Source organism: Pteropus medius, unplaced genomic scaffold, assembly GCF_902729225.1.
Source record: "Pteropus medius unplaced genomic scaffold, Ma_sr-lr_union100, whole genome shotgun sequence".
Taxonomy (NCBI): Eukaryota; Metazoa; Chordata; class Mammalia; order Chiroptera; family Pteropodidae; genus Pteropus; species Pteropus medius.
Window position 1 is genome coordinate 9,263,922 of NW_024340699.1, and position 17,167 is coordinate 9,281,088.

Genomic DNA, 17,167 nt, shown 5'->3' on the forward strand with positions numbered 1-17,167 from the left:
TAGAACAAATTACACGATCCTCCCCATGACCCCTTCGGCCCCCCACGAGCTACCTCTGACCGCCTCTCTCATTTCGTCCCTGTCAGCCTCCCTCTTTCTCACGTACTCGACGCCAAGCTCTTTTCTCTTCCAGGCCTTCGCATTTACTTTCCCAGCTTGGGACATTCCTCCTCCATAGTATCCCGTGGTGGCTCCTTATCACAGCTCAAGGCTTTCCTCGTATGTCACGTCTTGAAAAAGGCCTTCCCTGACCCTAGACAAAGCAACACCCCTGCCCTGAGTCACCCATATTGCCTCTTCAGTGCACTCGTCACCATCATACATCACCTCGTTCATTTTTTTACTTGTTCGTTGTCTGGCTCCTCACTTTAGAATGCCATGAGTGCGGAGACCTGTCCACTGCTGAATGCTCAGTGGCTAGAACAGAGCCTGACATACGGGGCCCATTGAATACATGTTGAAAAATGATTGAATTGAACGTACAAATGACATTGTGGTACCATCATGGATCTCTAAACAGCAAGGATAGAATGCTTGGTTGAGTTTGGTCAGGAGACTAGTCAGACCACCTGCTGCCCACCCTCCAAGCACCAGCCCAAGTGCTGGCACTCGTCCTGTAGGAGGCGTGGCGTGGTGGCTAAGTGCTCAGGTTCTGAAGCCAGATGGCCTGGGTTTCAGATCTTGCTCCTCTACCGCCCACAGTTCCCTTGACTTCTCAGAAACTCCAATTCCCTACCCATAATGGTAAGATGCTAATGGTACCTGCATCTAATAGTGTGAAAACTAGGTGAGAAAATGCACGTAGAGCATCTAGCATAGGACCTGCTTCGCAATAATATCTTATTAAACTTTAACTCTCACCATTATCACCTGACTGTCCTCAGGGCCCAGGTCGATGGGCCACTTCCTCCTTCGAGCCTCCTCGAGTCCTCCAGCTTACCTACAAGCTTTCCCCGGGGCTCGCAAGGCCTCTCACAGTTCATTTCGGTCTGCCCTGTCTTAGTCTGATCTCGCATCTGACTTAGTCTGATCTCCCCACCTTCCCTGGAAAGACGAAATGAGGTAATGTCTGGGAAGGACTTATAAATTCCCAGGAGTTGAGCAGTTGGAGAACACTTCTCATAATTTACAATTATAAGCCTCTTGAGGGCAGAGACTCTGTCATCCCTGGAACCTCCTGCCCCATGGGACAGCAAGCCAGAGCTTACTAGTGCATGCTGAGCTTTGTCCTCTACCCGGTGTCCAGTTCAGCCCACCTTGTGCTGAGGACACAGGAAAAAGGCTTGAGCCGCAGGCTCAGGGACCTCACCGCCCGGCTGGCAAAAGGCATGCCAGTTACGATCTTTGCATGTTATTCTTTGGTGCTGTGCAATAATCGGGGAGGGGCAGGAACAAGATGATAATGAAGTACTTTGGGAGTAGAGAGGAGGGAGAAGCTGGGTACAGCTCACTCTGAAAGCCACTGCTGTGGAAGCTTCTAGAATGAAGCTCAAACTCCTTAGCACACCTTCAGCTTCTTTTCCCCAGATCTCTCCTCATAGAAACTCATTGCTACAGACACACACAGTGGCTCTCTACTCCACAAATCCATCTGTCATCACCTGATAGACTCCTCTACATCCCTCAGAACCCAACTGTTACATCTATTTTTATGTAGGCTTCACCCACCATGTTTCATGAAAGCAGAGACTATGTCTTATCCATCTTTATATCTCTCCATCACTGTACACCATGCCATGTCATAATTCAGCAGGTGCTACAATGTATTACACTCAGAGAGATCAGTGACTATCAGAGGTCCCAGTGACCACAGGGACACCTGAAAGGAAATCTCAGGTACCTGCCTTCCTGCCTGGTACCCATCCTGGTCCATTAGTGGTCTCTTAACACACATAGAGAGAGCGTCTCTGGCATATTACAGTGGGAAGTTGGCAAAGACCTCCACTTGAGCCAGGCATCCCCCTGGCCCAGCCCAGGGGTGTTACTACCAGGGACGTGGTTCCTCCTGGCACAGAAAGCATTTTGCACCGATCTCTGGGCTGTCTGCAGGTTTACAGCTGCGGCGCCTCCACTCTGCTCTGTTGTTTATTTTTATGCTTGGGTACAGGGGGGCACTCTCGCTCCAAAGTGCACGCTGCATTTTCTCAGCCTCCGCTCTCTCCTCCCCCTCATCGCCCAGCTTCTTCATTCAGATGCATCTTCCATTTTAAACCGAATGTGAAATGTAGTGCGAATCCCTTGAGACCGCCAGCTCTCCGGCCCACCCCGTGCTCCCCCTGCCTCTCCGCAGGGGTCCCCAACCCCTTGGTCTGAGATGGAGGGTATCTATGGGTTTCGGCCTCAGAGAGGGAGGACAGAAAGGATCCCCTATGTCCAGGGTTTGTTTTTTTCAGAATTGTTTTTAAAAATGGAAAAGACCTATTTTAAAAAAAGGTTTACTCACTCTTTTTAATACTCTAATACCAATCCCACCTTTACTTCTACACTGCCCCCCCTGCCCGCTCACACACCCCAAATAACCGCATTAAGAAGGGACGGGCATAGAGTTTCAGTTACACAAGATAACCGAGTTCTAGAGACCTGCCGTTTGACCCCAGGCCTATACTGACAGTGCGTGTTGTGAACTTAGGATTCCGTGAAGAGGGTAGATCTCTATTAAATGTTCTTTCTACAATTAAAAAAAAAAGAAAAGAGCAAAAGGAAGGTAGGGAAGGAGGGAGGGAGGAAGGGAAGAAAGAAGGGGGAGAAGGAGGGAGGAAAGAAAGTCGGGAGGAAAAGGTGTCGGGATTAGCAGAATGCTGAGATCCCAGGCGCGAGCATCAGGGAACTGGATCCGGCCCTGTCTCGATCTCCAGGAGCCCTCTGACCTCAGGCCACCTGCTTGCTTCTCTGCGAACCATTTCTCTGTGGAAAACGGGGCCAACACTTCCCTGCCCTACCTGCACACGAGAGGCTAAGGGAGGCAACGGCTCACTTACTAAGCATTTCTAAGGCCGCAGGTCACCCCAGGGGGGCAGGCTGGCCCTGCTTTTGGTTGGGCATCTGAGCTGGGGCAGTTGCTCTGCCCGTGAACCTCCGTATCTCACCTGGGAAGTAAAAATACTGCTAGTCACCTCTCAGAGGGGTTGCGAAGGTCTCGAGAGCCTGTAAGTTAAGTGTTTAGCCCAGTCTGTGGCCGCTGCATTATTTGTGAGGAAACTCGGCTGAGAGGCAGAGGAGGGGGGTCGTGCGGTTGGGAAGCGCGGCCTCCGGCGCGGGAGGCTGAGGCTGGGCCGGAGCCAGGCGGGCAGCTCAACCCCAGGAGGCACAGTCACCAGGTCCCTTCCTGACAAGGGCTCTGCAAGCCTGGGGGTGCCCCCTGACCTTTGTCTCCACAATCTTTTTGCAGATGTGGGAGGAGGCCATCAGCCTGTGCAAGGAGCTGGCAGAACAGTATGAGATGGAGATCTTTGACTACGAGCTGCTCAGCCAGAACCTGGTAAGGCGTCCCCAGCGGGGCTGACTGTCCTGGAGGCCGGGTGCTCAGGCCTTGACTCGCCAGCGAGGCAGGCCAGGTGGGGTGGGTGGGGCACTCACTAGGTAAGGGATGGACGTAGAGCCCGAGCCCAGCGAGGCTGAGGCTGTGCCGAGCGGCTCCCTCCTAGTTGGGAATATTTCCAAGTGGGGAATTCTGGGACAGCTCGTCAGGACAGCTCCTGGGACAGAGTGTTAAGTACCTACCTGGCACGGGGGCGGCTGCTGCTGTTGCAAGCCCAGTCGACAACGCTGTGCTCCATTTGCAGTAAAATCCCCACAAATCACTGAGCCAATTAAATAAAAACGCAAATTTGTGCTTTCTGATTAACCGATAAATCACATGAAAATGCTCCCCATCTGGCCATTCCCCCATTAGCTCCTGGATGCTTGTGATTTGGTGGAGGAAGTAGAAAGGGAGGGGAAGCCAGCCTATCTAGCTTGTGCTGCAAAGGCCAAGGCTTGGCGGAGAGGCGGCCTCTGCAGGGAAGATGCAGAACTTTTCCTTTGCTCCCCGCCTATTTCCTGGTGACCTGAGCCAGGACTCCAGAGCCCCATCTTAGCCCATTTTGAGAGGCCAGTCCAGCTGTTTCCAGTGAACTGTGAAATGAGAGGCAGTGTGTCGGGAGAGGATTTACAGCTTTTTTGGTGGGGGGTTGGTAATGGAGTATAGCGTTCTAAGATATGATGCAAGCATACATGTACTTGCCCCAAGAACACCTATATCTGCCCCACGAGTGTATCCACACAGGTGTTTGTGGATGTGGAGGCACGTGTGCCTTATAAACGTGTGCATTCATGTACACACAAACACACTCACGCACACAGTACACATTCATGCACACTCTGATCACATCTGGGCACCAAGCCCACATCACAAAGGCTCATGCCCAGGTCCATGCACATTTATCTTCCATATTGTATCAGATTTAAGATGCATGTGTTTGTGAGGTGCACTGTTCTTTTTAATGCGCCATGTCATGATTCCTATCTGGCTAATAACACCAATTATAAGATGCCATCAGGTGTAAAGTAAGATGCAAATTGTTTCCAGGGATGTTAAAATATGAAAACCACATACCTCTTAGCCTCGATAAATGTTAAATGTGCTGATACAGGAAGACAGAAACACTCAACCGTCCATAGACCCTCACGAACACATGCCTAGTGTGCACGAAGTGTGCCCGCGATGGGGACTCTCAGCAGCCAGCCAGGTTCACTGCCCGACCTACTGGCTGCGCTATGAGATACCATTTCCCTATCTACAAAATGGGGATACGATATTCATGGGGCCGTTATGAGGATGACGCAAGCAAATGAGCCAGCACAGGTAGCGTGATTCACGTGGTACCTGGTGTATGGTAATATAACCGTTACCGTTGTCCCTTGGTATCAGTGGGGGATTGGTTCTAGGACCCCTTACAGGTAACCAAACCTGCAGATGCTCAAGTTCTTTATATAAATGGCATAGGATTTGCACATAACCTGTTATTTGCACCTAGGCTACAGCAGGGTAACCCTACACGTCGCCTCATGTGCACGGATTCAGCGTAGCACGCAGCAAGTGGCAAATTCAGGGGTTTTTATTCGGGATTTTTGTTGTTGTTGTTGTTGTTGTTGGGGGACTTCCTGGGAAATTTTTTCAAATATTTTGATCTGTGATTGGTTGAATCTATGGACGTATAACCCACAGATACAGAGGGCCGAACGTACTGTTACAATTACTGACGTATTCATGAATGTGCAAATAAGTACACTTGGCACGTTGATCTGATACAATGACCGTGTCTGAAGTGTGGCCTTTGAGTCGAATGTGCCTTTGATACACATCTGTGTTGTTACAAGCAGCGCGTTTCCCTCTTTCAGATCCAGCAGGCAAAATTCTATGAAAACATCATGAAAATCCTCCGGCCCAAGCCAGACTACTTCGCCGTCGGGTATTACGGCCAGGGATTCCCCACCTTTCTGAGGGTGAGTTGGCGGGTGACTCGGTCACAGGCCAGGTCCCCGAGCCTTGGCACCCCAGCCGTCCCTCTGTGCCATGAGATCTGCCAGTGCACAGGCACTGTGCTCTCCTCTGTGAGCGCTGCCCCCACGCCAGCTCGCCCCTCGGTGCCTTCCATCATCGTCACCTCCGGCCACCCTCTGAGCTGCCTTGTGAGGTAATGAGCTCCCCGTTCCTGGAATGAGGTGTTCACAGAGAGGCCGGAGGACCTCGACTGCCCAGCACACACTGCAGATCGCTGCTTCCCAGACCTTTAGGACTCTGGACCCCTTTTCTCGCTTAAAAATTGCGGAGGTCCCCAAAGAACTTCTGTATCTGTAGGCGCTATCTATTTTTACCATATTCAAAATTAAAACTAAGAAAATGTAAAAATATGTATCAGCTTATTTTAAAATAACAATAATAAACCCATCATGTGTTAACATAAATTGCATCTTTAGGAAAAATAACTATATTTTCCAATAAAAAATTAGTACAAACAGTGAGATTATTTCATATTTCTGCAAATCTCTTTAATATCTGGAAGACAGCTAGGTGCTTAGACCCGCTTCTGCATTCAGTCAGTCGTGATGTCACCTGTCGTGCAGCCTCTATAAAACTCAGATGCACACTCGTGAGAGGATGAGGGCGAGAAAGGCAAATAACAGCTTACTGTTATTATGACAAGAGCTTTGATCTGGCGAGGCTCTGGAGGACCCTCAGGGACTCTTGGAGCACAGCTTCTGAACCGCTGCTTTGGCGGATTAGTCATTCGTCATGTAGAGAGTTGGATTAGGTCAGCTATAGGCTTCCTTCCGGTCTGAGCCTGTGGTTCAATTCTGAGCTCAGGGAGATACAAAAGAAACAGTAAATCTGATCTCTGATCCCGCTCGATATATGATCTAATCAAAAAGATGAATCAGTCACCGTTATCAGTCACCGTGGAAGCCAGAGTGGACATGAGCTGCAGAAGGGGTAGATAGTGAGCGTTTCCTCGATGGAAGAGCGGTGACATCTCAAACCCGATCGTATAATTAGAACCCCCCGAGGAACTTGCTAAAAATACATATGTCTGGGTCCTACTCCCACAGCTTCTAGCCTGTCTAGAGTGAGGCCTAGGAATCTGAACTTCTAAAAGTCTCCTAGGCTCCTCTGATGATCCACCAGGTTTAGAAGCACTGATGTATGGAAGTGACAGATGTGAGTTTGGACAGAAGAACTTAGAAGCCATCAGAGGCTGCACAGATCTGATCTAGAACAGGGTTTCTGAACCTCAGCTCTGTTGACATTTTGAACTAGGTCATTCATTGTGGCACCATCCTGTGCATTAACAGATATTTAGCAGCATCTCGGGCCTCTCCCCACTAGGTTCCAATAGTCCCCCTTCCCTGAGTTGTGACAACCAAAAATATTTCCAGACATTGGCAATGTCCCTTAGGAGGCAAAATCACACCCTATTTGACAACTACTAGTCTAGAAGAGGCTCGCGTGGCCAAGGCAGGTGAAATGCGTTCCCTTGGAGAGCTCGGGTCAGAAGCCAAGTGAGAAAGGACTTTAATGCTGGTCCCTTCCATCCTGCAGCCCCAGCCCACATGGCCCAGTAAAGGCAGGAGCGAAATCTTGCGATCACGTGCACAGGAGAGTAGGTGTGACATAGCGAAAGCTGAGTGAGGAATTATTCTGGAAGCTGTGCCTAGGGTAGTTTGAAGAAGTTCTCAGCACCCACGATCTCTCCCTTGAGAACCAATCTTTTTAAAGGCATGGCGTGCCCAGCTGGAAAGTCAGTGATTGAGCTCCTCCTTTCCTTGGTGGGAAACAGAGAGGAGAAGGATCTATAGGCGGTCACCATCGCCCAGTAGTCCTGTCACAAGCCTCTGGCTTTGCTTGGCCCATGTCCTCCAAGCCCGGGCCCTGAGATTTCTGACAGGTGTCATTTCTCTGCAGAACAAAGTGTTCATCTACCGAGGGAAGGAGTATGAGCGGAGAGAAGATTTCCAGATGCAGCTGCTGAGCCAGTTCCCCAACGCGGAGAAGATGAACACCACCTCCGCCCCCGGGGATGACGTGAAGAATGCCCCCGGCCAGTGTATCCTTGGAGAATGCCCCGACCGAGGGGCCAGACGTGGGCAGCCCACCGGGCCCCATCTTAGGGCTCAGAGCTGCTGCCAGGATCGTTGCCATGGTGCCAGTTCTAGTGTCCCAGTGTGGGATCCAAAGGACCCATCTCAAGAAATTCTAAATGTTGCATTCGTTGGTTAATTCAGTTGCTCACTCATTCATTCATTCATTCATTCATTCTTGTAATGAATACTATCAAGCTTTGACTCTGCACCAAGCATTATGCTGAGTGCTGGAGATTATATTCACAAAGGGGTCCTACCTCAAGGAGCTTATAGTCCAATCAGAAAAAGAGACATTGAACAACCAATTGCACCATTAAATATGTATTTGTAAAAATGCGGTCAGTGCCAAGCGGAAGCCATGCGGGGTGCTGTGGTTAGGAGGGCAGAGAGGCTTCCTTGAGGAAGGGGAGGTTTAAGGTGAGTAACGAGCCAAAGGCTAGTGAGAGGTGGGCAGAATGTCCCAGGCAGACGAAAGGACCATCCTGTGCAGAGACATGAGCGGAAGGCACCTGGCAGGTTCCACGAACTTAAATAGTGCCACATTGCTCTTCTACTAAAATCAAAACTCCTAAGGGAGGCCTGCAAGTTTGTCACCGCCTGACCCCTGCCTGCCTCTCCAGGGCCTCTCTTTCCAGCTCTTTTCTTCCTCACACCCCTCTGGCCACACTGACTTCTTTTCTGTTCCTTAAACACGCCGGCTTGTTCCTACCTTGGGCCTGCGCATGTCCGGTCCCCTCTGCCTGGCTTTGCTGTCCACCAGCTCCTTTCTCGCCATCGGATCCTAACTTGGGGTCACCTCCTGGAGGAGGCCTTCCTTGGTCACCTACAGTGGCCTTTTCTGAACTCTTTATGACAGCGTTACCTCAGACTGTTTTCTCGAGAGAATTTCTGTCATGACCGTTCGTGCTTTTAAAGGTACAGTGTCGGCTAGACCTAAACCCCACCTTGTTCTCTTCAGGAACTCCTCGTCTCCCACAGTGCCCCGCACAAGGCCAGCTCTCGGGAAATACTCCTTAGTTAACAGAAGGACGAAGAAAACGAGAGAGAGAGAAAGGAGAGCTAGACAGACAGAGGAAGGAAGCAGAGCGGGGCCAGCTCACCGAGGTACACAGGAGGGCAGAGGTGACAGGAGGTGATGCAGCGAGGTTGGCTGGGGTGCAGTGTTCTCGGGGCCAGGAGCCCACTCCGGGCAGGAGGCGGGACCCCAGTGGTCGGGAGTCTGTAAACCCACAGGCATGGCAGACAGCTGGGCAGAGGTTCGTTAACCCAGCCTACTTTGGACCCTTTAACACAAATTAAGTTATAGCCTTTAAAATGGGCTTGACAGGTTACATGGCTAGTCTGTTAAGTCTGCCAAACCATAATCCAAATCTCTTTCCCTTGGGTGATAAATATTCATCTGTGACCTTTCGTTATGCTTGCCTGTCCTTCATGCCCGCTCTACCACGGTTATTTGCAGAAGGAAATGCAACTGGTGATGGGGCTGGCTGGCTGGCTACAAATGTGAGTTTGGTTACAGGCGAGACACGGGATTAATACTAAGGCCCTTCTACGTGGACGTCTGGTGCCGAACAGCTCCGTGGCCTTTTAACTTGGGGCAGGTGGAGAGGGCACGTGTTCCTGAGCCAGATCATCACATGTAGGCGAGATTCAGTGTCCAGAACCAGGTAGGAAGAGAAGAGGAAGGTCTGACCTTTGCCGAATGTCCTCTTCGTGCCATGCATGGGACTGAGCGCTTTATTACCATAAGCCTTCGATCCCCGTAAAACCCTATGAAGTTGGTATGAATTTTCCTTTTTTCATAGAGAAGCAATATGTGAGGCAGAGAGGCAAGGCTGCAAAGCTAGTTCGTGATGGAGCTGAGATTTGAACTCCAAGATCTATCTGTCTCAAAGTTTATATTCTTTCCATAATATCATCATTTTTTCTAAGATTAGTGAACAGAATGTTCTTTATTAACTATTCACGTACTAGGCGTTTTTCATGCTTTATTTCATTTTGTCCTCATAATCTACAAAATGGGTGTTATTGCTCTCTGCATTTTGCAAATGAAAAAACTGGGCTTTAAAAACTGTAAGCAGCTCGCGCAAGGTCCCAGGAAGTGATCGAGCTAGCGCCGTAACTCAGGTCTGCTTTTTACCAAAATCGGAGCTTTTGATCTCCGGTCTCTTGCCTTCACTTGTCAAAAAGCTAACAAGCAGTTTGCAAAGGTGACAGATCTCATGTCTTCCCACTTAGGTATCCAAGTTGGGGAAGACATTGAAAAGCAGAGGTCTCTTAGTTGGTCATCTCCTGTCCCTCATTCTCCTCTCTGCCCAGACTTTGGGGCCACAGTTCTACGCGTGGATTCGGCACACGGCGAGAGTCCAGCCATGCCTCCTCCTGTTGTCCCCGGTGCCATCAGGACTGGTTTGGATGATTTTCTTGGACCAAAGCCAGTAGCTAAGGACAGTAGACTTGACCTAGTACCCTCTTTAAAACAGGAGTTGGGAAACTTCTCTATAAAGGACCCGATAGGAAATATTTTAATCTTTCTGGGCCATGCGGTCTTAGTCATGACTACTCATTTTGGCTGTTACATGGGGGAACAGCCACGGATGGTACACGAACGGGTGGGTGTGGCCGTGTTCCAATACACTTGATTTATGAACACTGAAATTTCATATCGTTTTACACATCACAGAATACTCTTCCCTACCCCCTCCGACCCCCAACCATTTAAAAAGATAAGAAATTCTTCTTAGCTATGGACCTTCTGAGAACAGATGGTGAGCCAGGTTTGACCTGCAGGCCGTTTTTGCCACCTCCTGCCCTAGACTTCATCCAGAGTGATCTCCCTCCCAGGGAGGCCGTTGGCTGGGTGTCTCGAGAAGGGAAATGGTCTTCCTGAGCATTACAGCAGTCCTTCCAAGGAGGCTCATGCATGCATTAAGCATCGTTCTCTCCCCCTCCCCCCACCCCCGTCTCAGGGACTCTAATTGGATGTCATAATACTCTTCAGAGGTAAAACAGTTAAATCCCCAACACAGGTTCTGGGTGTTTTCACACTAAACATCTTGGCCGCAAGCATTTCACAGCAAACATTTTCGCTGCAGAACTAATTCGGCATCGGGCAGTTCTGCTGTAAAAGGACATAATGAAACAGGGGAAAGTACATAACAAAATTAAAAAGACTTTATTGCTATACATTTGTTTTTAATTGTCGATTTGTATTCACATGTTGTCACATGTCCACTGATAGATGTTCCAAAGCTCTATGGGAAATGCTATTGTACGCAATACGTACAGGATTACCCCAGGGTTTGCGGACTGGCATGTCATCATTTTCTAGTATAGTATGCAATCTGGCCCAGTAAGTTTTATTATCATATTCTCCATCAAGTCGATTTGTATTGTCATTATCATCCACTATTTTCAGACCACCCCATCTACTTTCCACTGTGTAGACAGACCATTTTGAGGGCTCAGATTTATAAAATCTAGAAACGGGAGTACTGAGAACTTGTCAGTGGAGAAATGAAATGAAACCAAACTGTCATAACAACTAGCTTAAATACATTGAGTATTTAATGTATCTAAATCGATTTATCAATGGAGAAACAACTAGCTTAAATACATTAAGTGTTTAATGTATTTGAATTGATTTGTCAATGGAGAAATGAAACCAAACTGTCAACCAATTATTTATATCTTTTATGACGAAATTGACTTACACGGCACATTAGTTCTGCAGTGGAAACATTTGTGGCAAAAACTCTACCGGCCAAGGTATTTACGTTAAAAAATGCTCAGAAATACTGGACATGCCCAACATATTATTTTGAAGCGAGTTTGTGGGGAGGAGGGCCAGGCGAATTTAACTTGGACTTATGTTTTGGCCATTTCTTACGTGTGAAAGAATCGTAGCCTCTGCCATCGGAAAGCCCACAATCTGGTGGGAGGGGGAGAAGACAAGGACCTGAGAGGTAAGAGCCCCAAGTACAGGCAAAATGCTGTGGAGAAGGAAGGAAAGTGGCACCTGGCTGAGGGGAACCTGAGTGCTCGTGGAGGCCGTGGGGCGGGGGGGAGGGGCAGGGGGCGGAGCAACGTTCCGAGCAAAGGGAACAGTAGAATCTCCTGGATACCTAGACATATGGTAGGAAATGGGTCGGGATCATAGTTGAGTATTTAAACACTCTGTATTCACACATTGGCACATTCGAATGTCAGCAAGAGGAGTTTGTGATTCCTTCGTTGGCAGAAGTGTCGGGCCCGGGAGAAGAGGTTCTGGGGTCATGGGGGTCTTCTGGTAGATCCCTAAAGAGCAGAGATGAGTAAAGACCCTATGGAAAGTAGGGAAAGGGAACAGAGCTCAGGGATGGGACCAGTGATGGCTGACTTTGTTCATTTGGTTTGCCATATCATTGACTTAAAAAGAATAAGCTCTAGAATAAGTGTGACAAAGATCTGGCTCACACGGTGCCTCTCCTATATCCTGTGACGATGGCAGGCATCACTAACTGATCATGGGACTCTTTCCCACTGAGACTGGACAAGGCCTTACAATCCTCACACAGGAGTTACTTCTCAGACATTGAGAGGTGAAGTGCAAAATGTCGTATATTTGCACGCTCTAAATCAGTGTTTTTCGAACACGAGCATGCATGTGAGGTTCTTATAAAAATAAAGACTGATTCAGTAGGTCTGAGGTGGGGCCTGGGATCCACCATTTCTAACAATCTCTCAGGTGACCGAGTAGCAGTCTAGAGTCAAAGAACCCCACTCTCTGTTCTCACAAGCCGTGCGATCTTCAGCAAGGGTCTGGCCTCTCTGACCTTGATGCCCTCCTCTATGAAACAGGGATGATTACATCAGTGCAATGCTCAGTGGGACTGGAGCCGTGAAAGGAGCCCATGCGAGATGTGCTTTGCAATCGACTGAGAGCCGTAAATGAATTAGATGGCATTAATGATGATACGGCGGCAATCATGATGATTAAGCACTGCTGAGCAACTGTTAGCGGAGGCCGAGCCCTGGGACGGGGTTGCGAGTGACAGGCAGCTCTGACTGCTAACTGGTCATTAGGACCTAGTTGGCAGCCGGCAACCTGAGGTTGGTTATTGAATCAAAACTCGATCCCAGAAGGGCCGGTTTGGAAAGTCTCAGCCGGGACCTGCTATGCTTGGAATTGTCCCTTCGGCCAACAGACATGTTGTGAACCCTTGACTCAGGGATCCCAGACATCCAGTGTTTCACCGTCCAGCCTGTCTTGGATGAACACCCCAGGTTCAAGAATAAGCCAGTGCCTGACCAGATCATAAAGTAAGACCCGCAGCTCACTGGAAGAGAGGACGGGGGAGAAAATCCATGACGCCACCAAGCCGAGCTGGTGGCAGGACCAGACCCCGGCGCCCTTCTAGTTCCATCTCTAGCTTAGCCAGCCGTTTCCCTTTCCTTTGGGGAGAAGCATCACCCCGAGTCAGCCGTCTGGGAGGAGCAAGGTCGAGTGGATCCTCAGTGAGCGGCGATGGGGTTCACTGGACTGGCCGTGGAGGCTGATCCCCGAGTGTGTGAAGGGGGCGGGGGGCGCAGCGCTCATGCCGAGCAGCTCTCCCAAGTGGACGTCCTTTCGGCATTTGTGGAGGCTGTGTATTGACAGCGGATGTGTTCAGACTATGATACAGGGACATTAGAGGAAGTCACATGAAAGCAGATATTGATCTGTTTAATACCAGACTGCAAGGTCAGTGATGAGGCCATGAGGCACGGGGCCTGTGGAGTCTGGGGCACAAGGCTGCACCCCTCCCATCTGTCCAGCTCCCCGCCTTAGGCCCAGATACCCAATACAGCGCCTCAGGCGCCTTGGTGAAAAGCCTCCCCCCGGGAGTTCCAGGGGAAGCAGGGGCTCCTTTCTCAGGAGAACAAGGGCCCCTTCCTTCAGGGAGAGGGGGCCCCGCCCGGCAGCCTCACACCGGTGCACATCGCTGAGCAGGTGAGCTGAAGTGGACCTCAGCTTCCTGTCACCTCTCAGTCAGGTGCCCGTGGGCAGGGGACAACAGCTATATAGCTAGCACTGTACACTGCTGGCCCTCATGTCAGAACCTCACTCTCTAGTGAGAGTGATGTGGGGGTGGCTGAGACACCTAAAGAAATCCTTGGAAGATACTCCTGGGACAGTAGGTTTGGTGTGTCCAAATCCTTCATTGAGGTCACAGGAAATGATGGCCCAGGCAACTCTGTGTGCATTAATGCGGGAATTCCAACTGCTTGGGTACCCCGAGGTGTGTTCTCATGGGCATAACAGCAGTCTACCTTCTGAATCACCTTGCGAGGAAAGCCTGGTTTTCAATGTGACGACAAGGACCCTGCCAGACCTGAAGCTTGCTGTAACAGGCCTCCCTGGGCAGAGACAGGTCAGGTTCTCTGTCGGCAGCCAAGCATGCTGCCAGGAGCCTCAGCCTCTTTCCTGTCTTGCAGCTTTTATAAATCCAACTATGTGCAAAGGTTCCACTACTCGCGGCCAGTGCGCAGGGGGACCGTCGACCCCGAGAATGAGTTTGCCGTGAGTATCTCCCCTCCCCCTCAGCAGCCTTGACCATTTTTCTGAACCACCCTTACCAACCAGAGCATGCATCTGCCAGCCTCAGGATGGGAGGGATGTGATTCAAAGCCAAAGATAGTCAAACTAACACCTGCTGATACAACAATACCCGTTCCTGGTGTCTTCCTTCCGTTGGGTTCGTTTTCTCATTTCTTGGGCCTCTCCACTTTCAAGATATAACCCGGGCCTTGTGTGAGATGCAGCTTTCAACCACAGGGCATTCAGCCATTTCCAGAAGGTAGTAGCCCTCAGGCAAAGCAGGGGTGTTAATGAAGCCAAACCCTCCAGGAAATACCAATAAACCAAGGCGATTTCAGTCCGCCTGGCCCCTGCTCTCTTCCCAGCTATGACCTGTATTTTATGCCCAAGAGCTAAGGCTGGCGCTGGAAGGTGGCTCCAAGTCTCTCTCAGCTCTTTGCCTTAAATCGTGATTCCTCCTATTTGGGAGTCACTATCCCTTTGAGAATCTAATGAACACTGTGGACCCTCCCTGTGAAAATGCAGGCGGATGCATTCAATATGGCCTATGAATTCAAACTGTTCAGAGAGCCAGGTTAAAACTTCCTGGGCCTGAGTCCAGGGAAAACTTGAACTTCACTTTGGGAAAGAACTCTTAAGGGTGAGGTGAGAATGTTTCTGGGTCTTGGAATATTTATTCCAGTTTCGGGTGGACGGGAGGCTGCGGCCTGGCGGGGTTCCTGCCAAGCTTCTCCGATACTCAGGTTTCCTAAGTGTGTTGCTTTCCTACCTTTGTCTCCGCCTGCCCGTGGGACAGTCGATGTGGATCGAGAGAACCTCCTTCATGACTGCGTACAAGCTTCCGGGGATCCTGCGCTGGTTCGAGGTAGTTCACATGTCCCAGGTGAGTCTGTGAGCCTTCATGGCATACCTGTCCCAGCCTCAGGAGGCCTCTTTGACTGTGAAAAGGGGACACGCCTTTGTTTGAAACCACTGCAGGAGTCCTGGAATTCCAGTGCTGGAAGGGACCTGAGGCAGCATCCAAATTAGCTGCGTTCAGACTTTTTAAAAAAGCACCAGATAACTTCCATTCCTTGCAAATGAAACCTGTTGCACTGAAAGCTGATGAATGGCGAGCTCCTGGGGTTGGATGCAGCAGGGAGGCAGAGGACCAGGAACTCTGTCCTTACATCCTCCCAGCCCCAGCAGCCCCTTGGGGCACATTTGCAGAATCTCATTCTGAACTCATAGTGGGACAAACCGAGGCTCAGAGAGAGGAAATCACACAGACGCAAAGCTGTGACTAGAATGCAAATGTTTGAACTCCCTCCTTCAACTCGCATGTTCTACTTCCCCAAACACTTCAGGGTCTTCGCAGCCTCCAATAGCTAAGGATCCCACAGCTCCCCGGATGCAGGGGAAGGGTCATGGTGGTTGTGAAGAAACCTGAAAAGTAGGGACATATTCAGATGTCTGATGTTTTCATTCAACAAATATTTCATGAGTACCTAACCCACGTCAAGCACTGTTCTAAGATCTGAAGATTTTACCATGAAGCTTACATTTCAGTGGGGAACAGACTAAAATGTCGAAGTAAACGTGCCATAGGTCAGGCGGTGATAACCATTACGGAGGAAAAAGAAAGAGAAACGTAACAGAGGAGGCGCAGTCCCAACAGGGTGGCCCGAGAAAGCCTCCCTGATAAAGCGGCTTCCGAGCCAAGGCCCGGAGGAAGTCAGGGACTGGTCCTTGCAGCTGTTGAAGAGAAGGACATTCTGGCAGAGGGAACAGCGAGTGCAAAGGCCCTGGGGCCGAGCGTGCTTGTGTCTGGATCAGAACTAGTGAGGGGTGAGTGGTAGTCTGATCCCAGATCCCGTAGGACACTATAGGCCACTACGTGGACTTTGGCTTTTCTACTGATGACCTGGACCCGTGAACAGATGGGGAACATGGTCTGCTTGATATTTTCAAGCTACTGTATTATCAGCCTTGACACCATCCCCCACCAGCCCTTAGTGCCCGCCTCCTCCCAGGGAACCCAGCAACCCAGCTCGTTTCCACATATCAGGTGCCCATTTTTGAGGTGAAGAATCAGAAACTTCCTACCAGCCTGTAGCCTGTTGGTCCCAGCTGTGCCCTTTTCTCCAGTGGTGCTCAGCAAGGTGCCTCTTCTTCCTCAGTGTCCCCATGAGACCCGGTCCAGTTCCCCACTCCCCTCTGCCACTGCGTTTCTCCTCAAAGCACCTGCCACCGCCGAATAGACCACCTCATGTGCCTGTGTGTTGATTTTTAATGTCCAGAATATTAGATGTAACATTAGAATATAAGCTCTATTATAAAATAAGCTCTAGGAAGACAGATTTTTGTCTCTTTTGTTTCCTGTCATATCCCTGAGAGCAAAGAATAGTCCCAAGCCTATAACTGGTGCTCAGGAATATTCGTTAACTAAATCTATCCATCGGTCACTCTGCAGACACCTGTTATGTCTGAACTGGTTACCTTTATGGACTCAGGATTCTGAAGTCAGGAAGGACATAGCCAACATTTTCGTTTCGCTCCTTTTATCCCAATATCCTCGGAAAGACTGGGTTGGGAAAACCTCTAGAAAGCTGACCAGAGTGGATTCGTCTCTAACAGCCTCCCTCAGTCGAGTTACCAACACTGTCAGGGTGTCTCAGACACAGCGTCGTCTGCCTGCTGAGTGAGTTCGTTGCCCAGCGTTTGCTTTTTCATTCCACGAATTTATATCTTATCCTTGGTCGCTTCATTCGTACATTGACATGACGATAGGACTCTTTGTACAGAAAGGTGTTTTCTCATGGGATCCAAGTGTAAGCTCTGCTTACTGAGGTTTCTTTTCTTGTTCTTGGCCCAGCGGACATGCAGTCCTTACGATGGGCCCCGATGCAGGGGTCAGAGACCCAAATTCAGCTTGGTCATCAATGAGCTGTATGTTGCTGGGCAAACACTGTATCGCTGGGCCTTAGTTTTTATCATCTGTAAGACAGA

General features: G+C 49.8%; 1 protein-coding gene and 1 long non-coding RNA gene across 2 annotated transcripts in view; both read left to right on the forward strand.

Moving 5' to 3' along the window:
* Positions 1-17,167, forward strand: part of DOCK2 (dedicator of cytokinesis 2) — a 366,360-nt gene that overhangs the window by 333,775 nt on the left and 15,418 nt on the right. Inside the window, exons 39-44 of the mRNA XM_039876355.1 lie at positions 3,389-3,478; positions 5,380-5,484; positions 7,442-7,583; positions 12,840-12,921; positions 14,077-14,161; positions 14,976-15,062. Coding sequence (XP_039732289.1) covers positions 3,389-3,478; positions 5,380-5,484; positions 7,442-7,583; positions 12,840-12,921; positions 14,077-14,161; positions 14,976-15,062 — 591 coding nt within the window. The remainder of the gene's footprint in view (positions 1-3,388; positions 3,479-5,379; positions 5,485-7,441; positions 7,584-12,839; positions 12,922-14,076; positions 14,162-14,975; positions 15,063-17,167) is intronic.
* Positions 7,590-10,806, forward strand: LOC120614713 (uncharacterized). The gene is made up of 2 exons (XR_005656056.1): positions 7,590-8,724; positions 9,080-10,806. It is a non-coding gene; the product is annotated as an uncharacterized LOC120614713 (long non-coding RNA).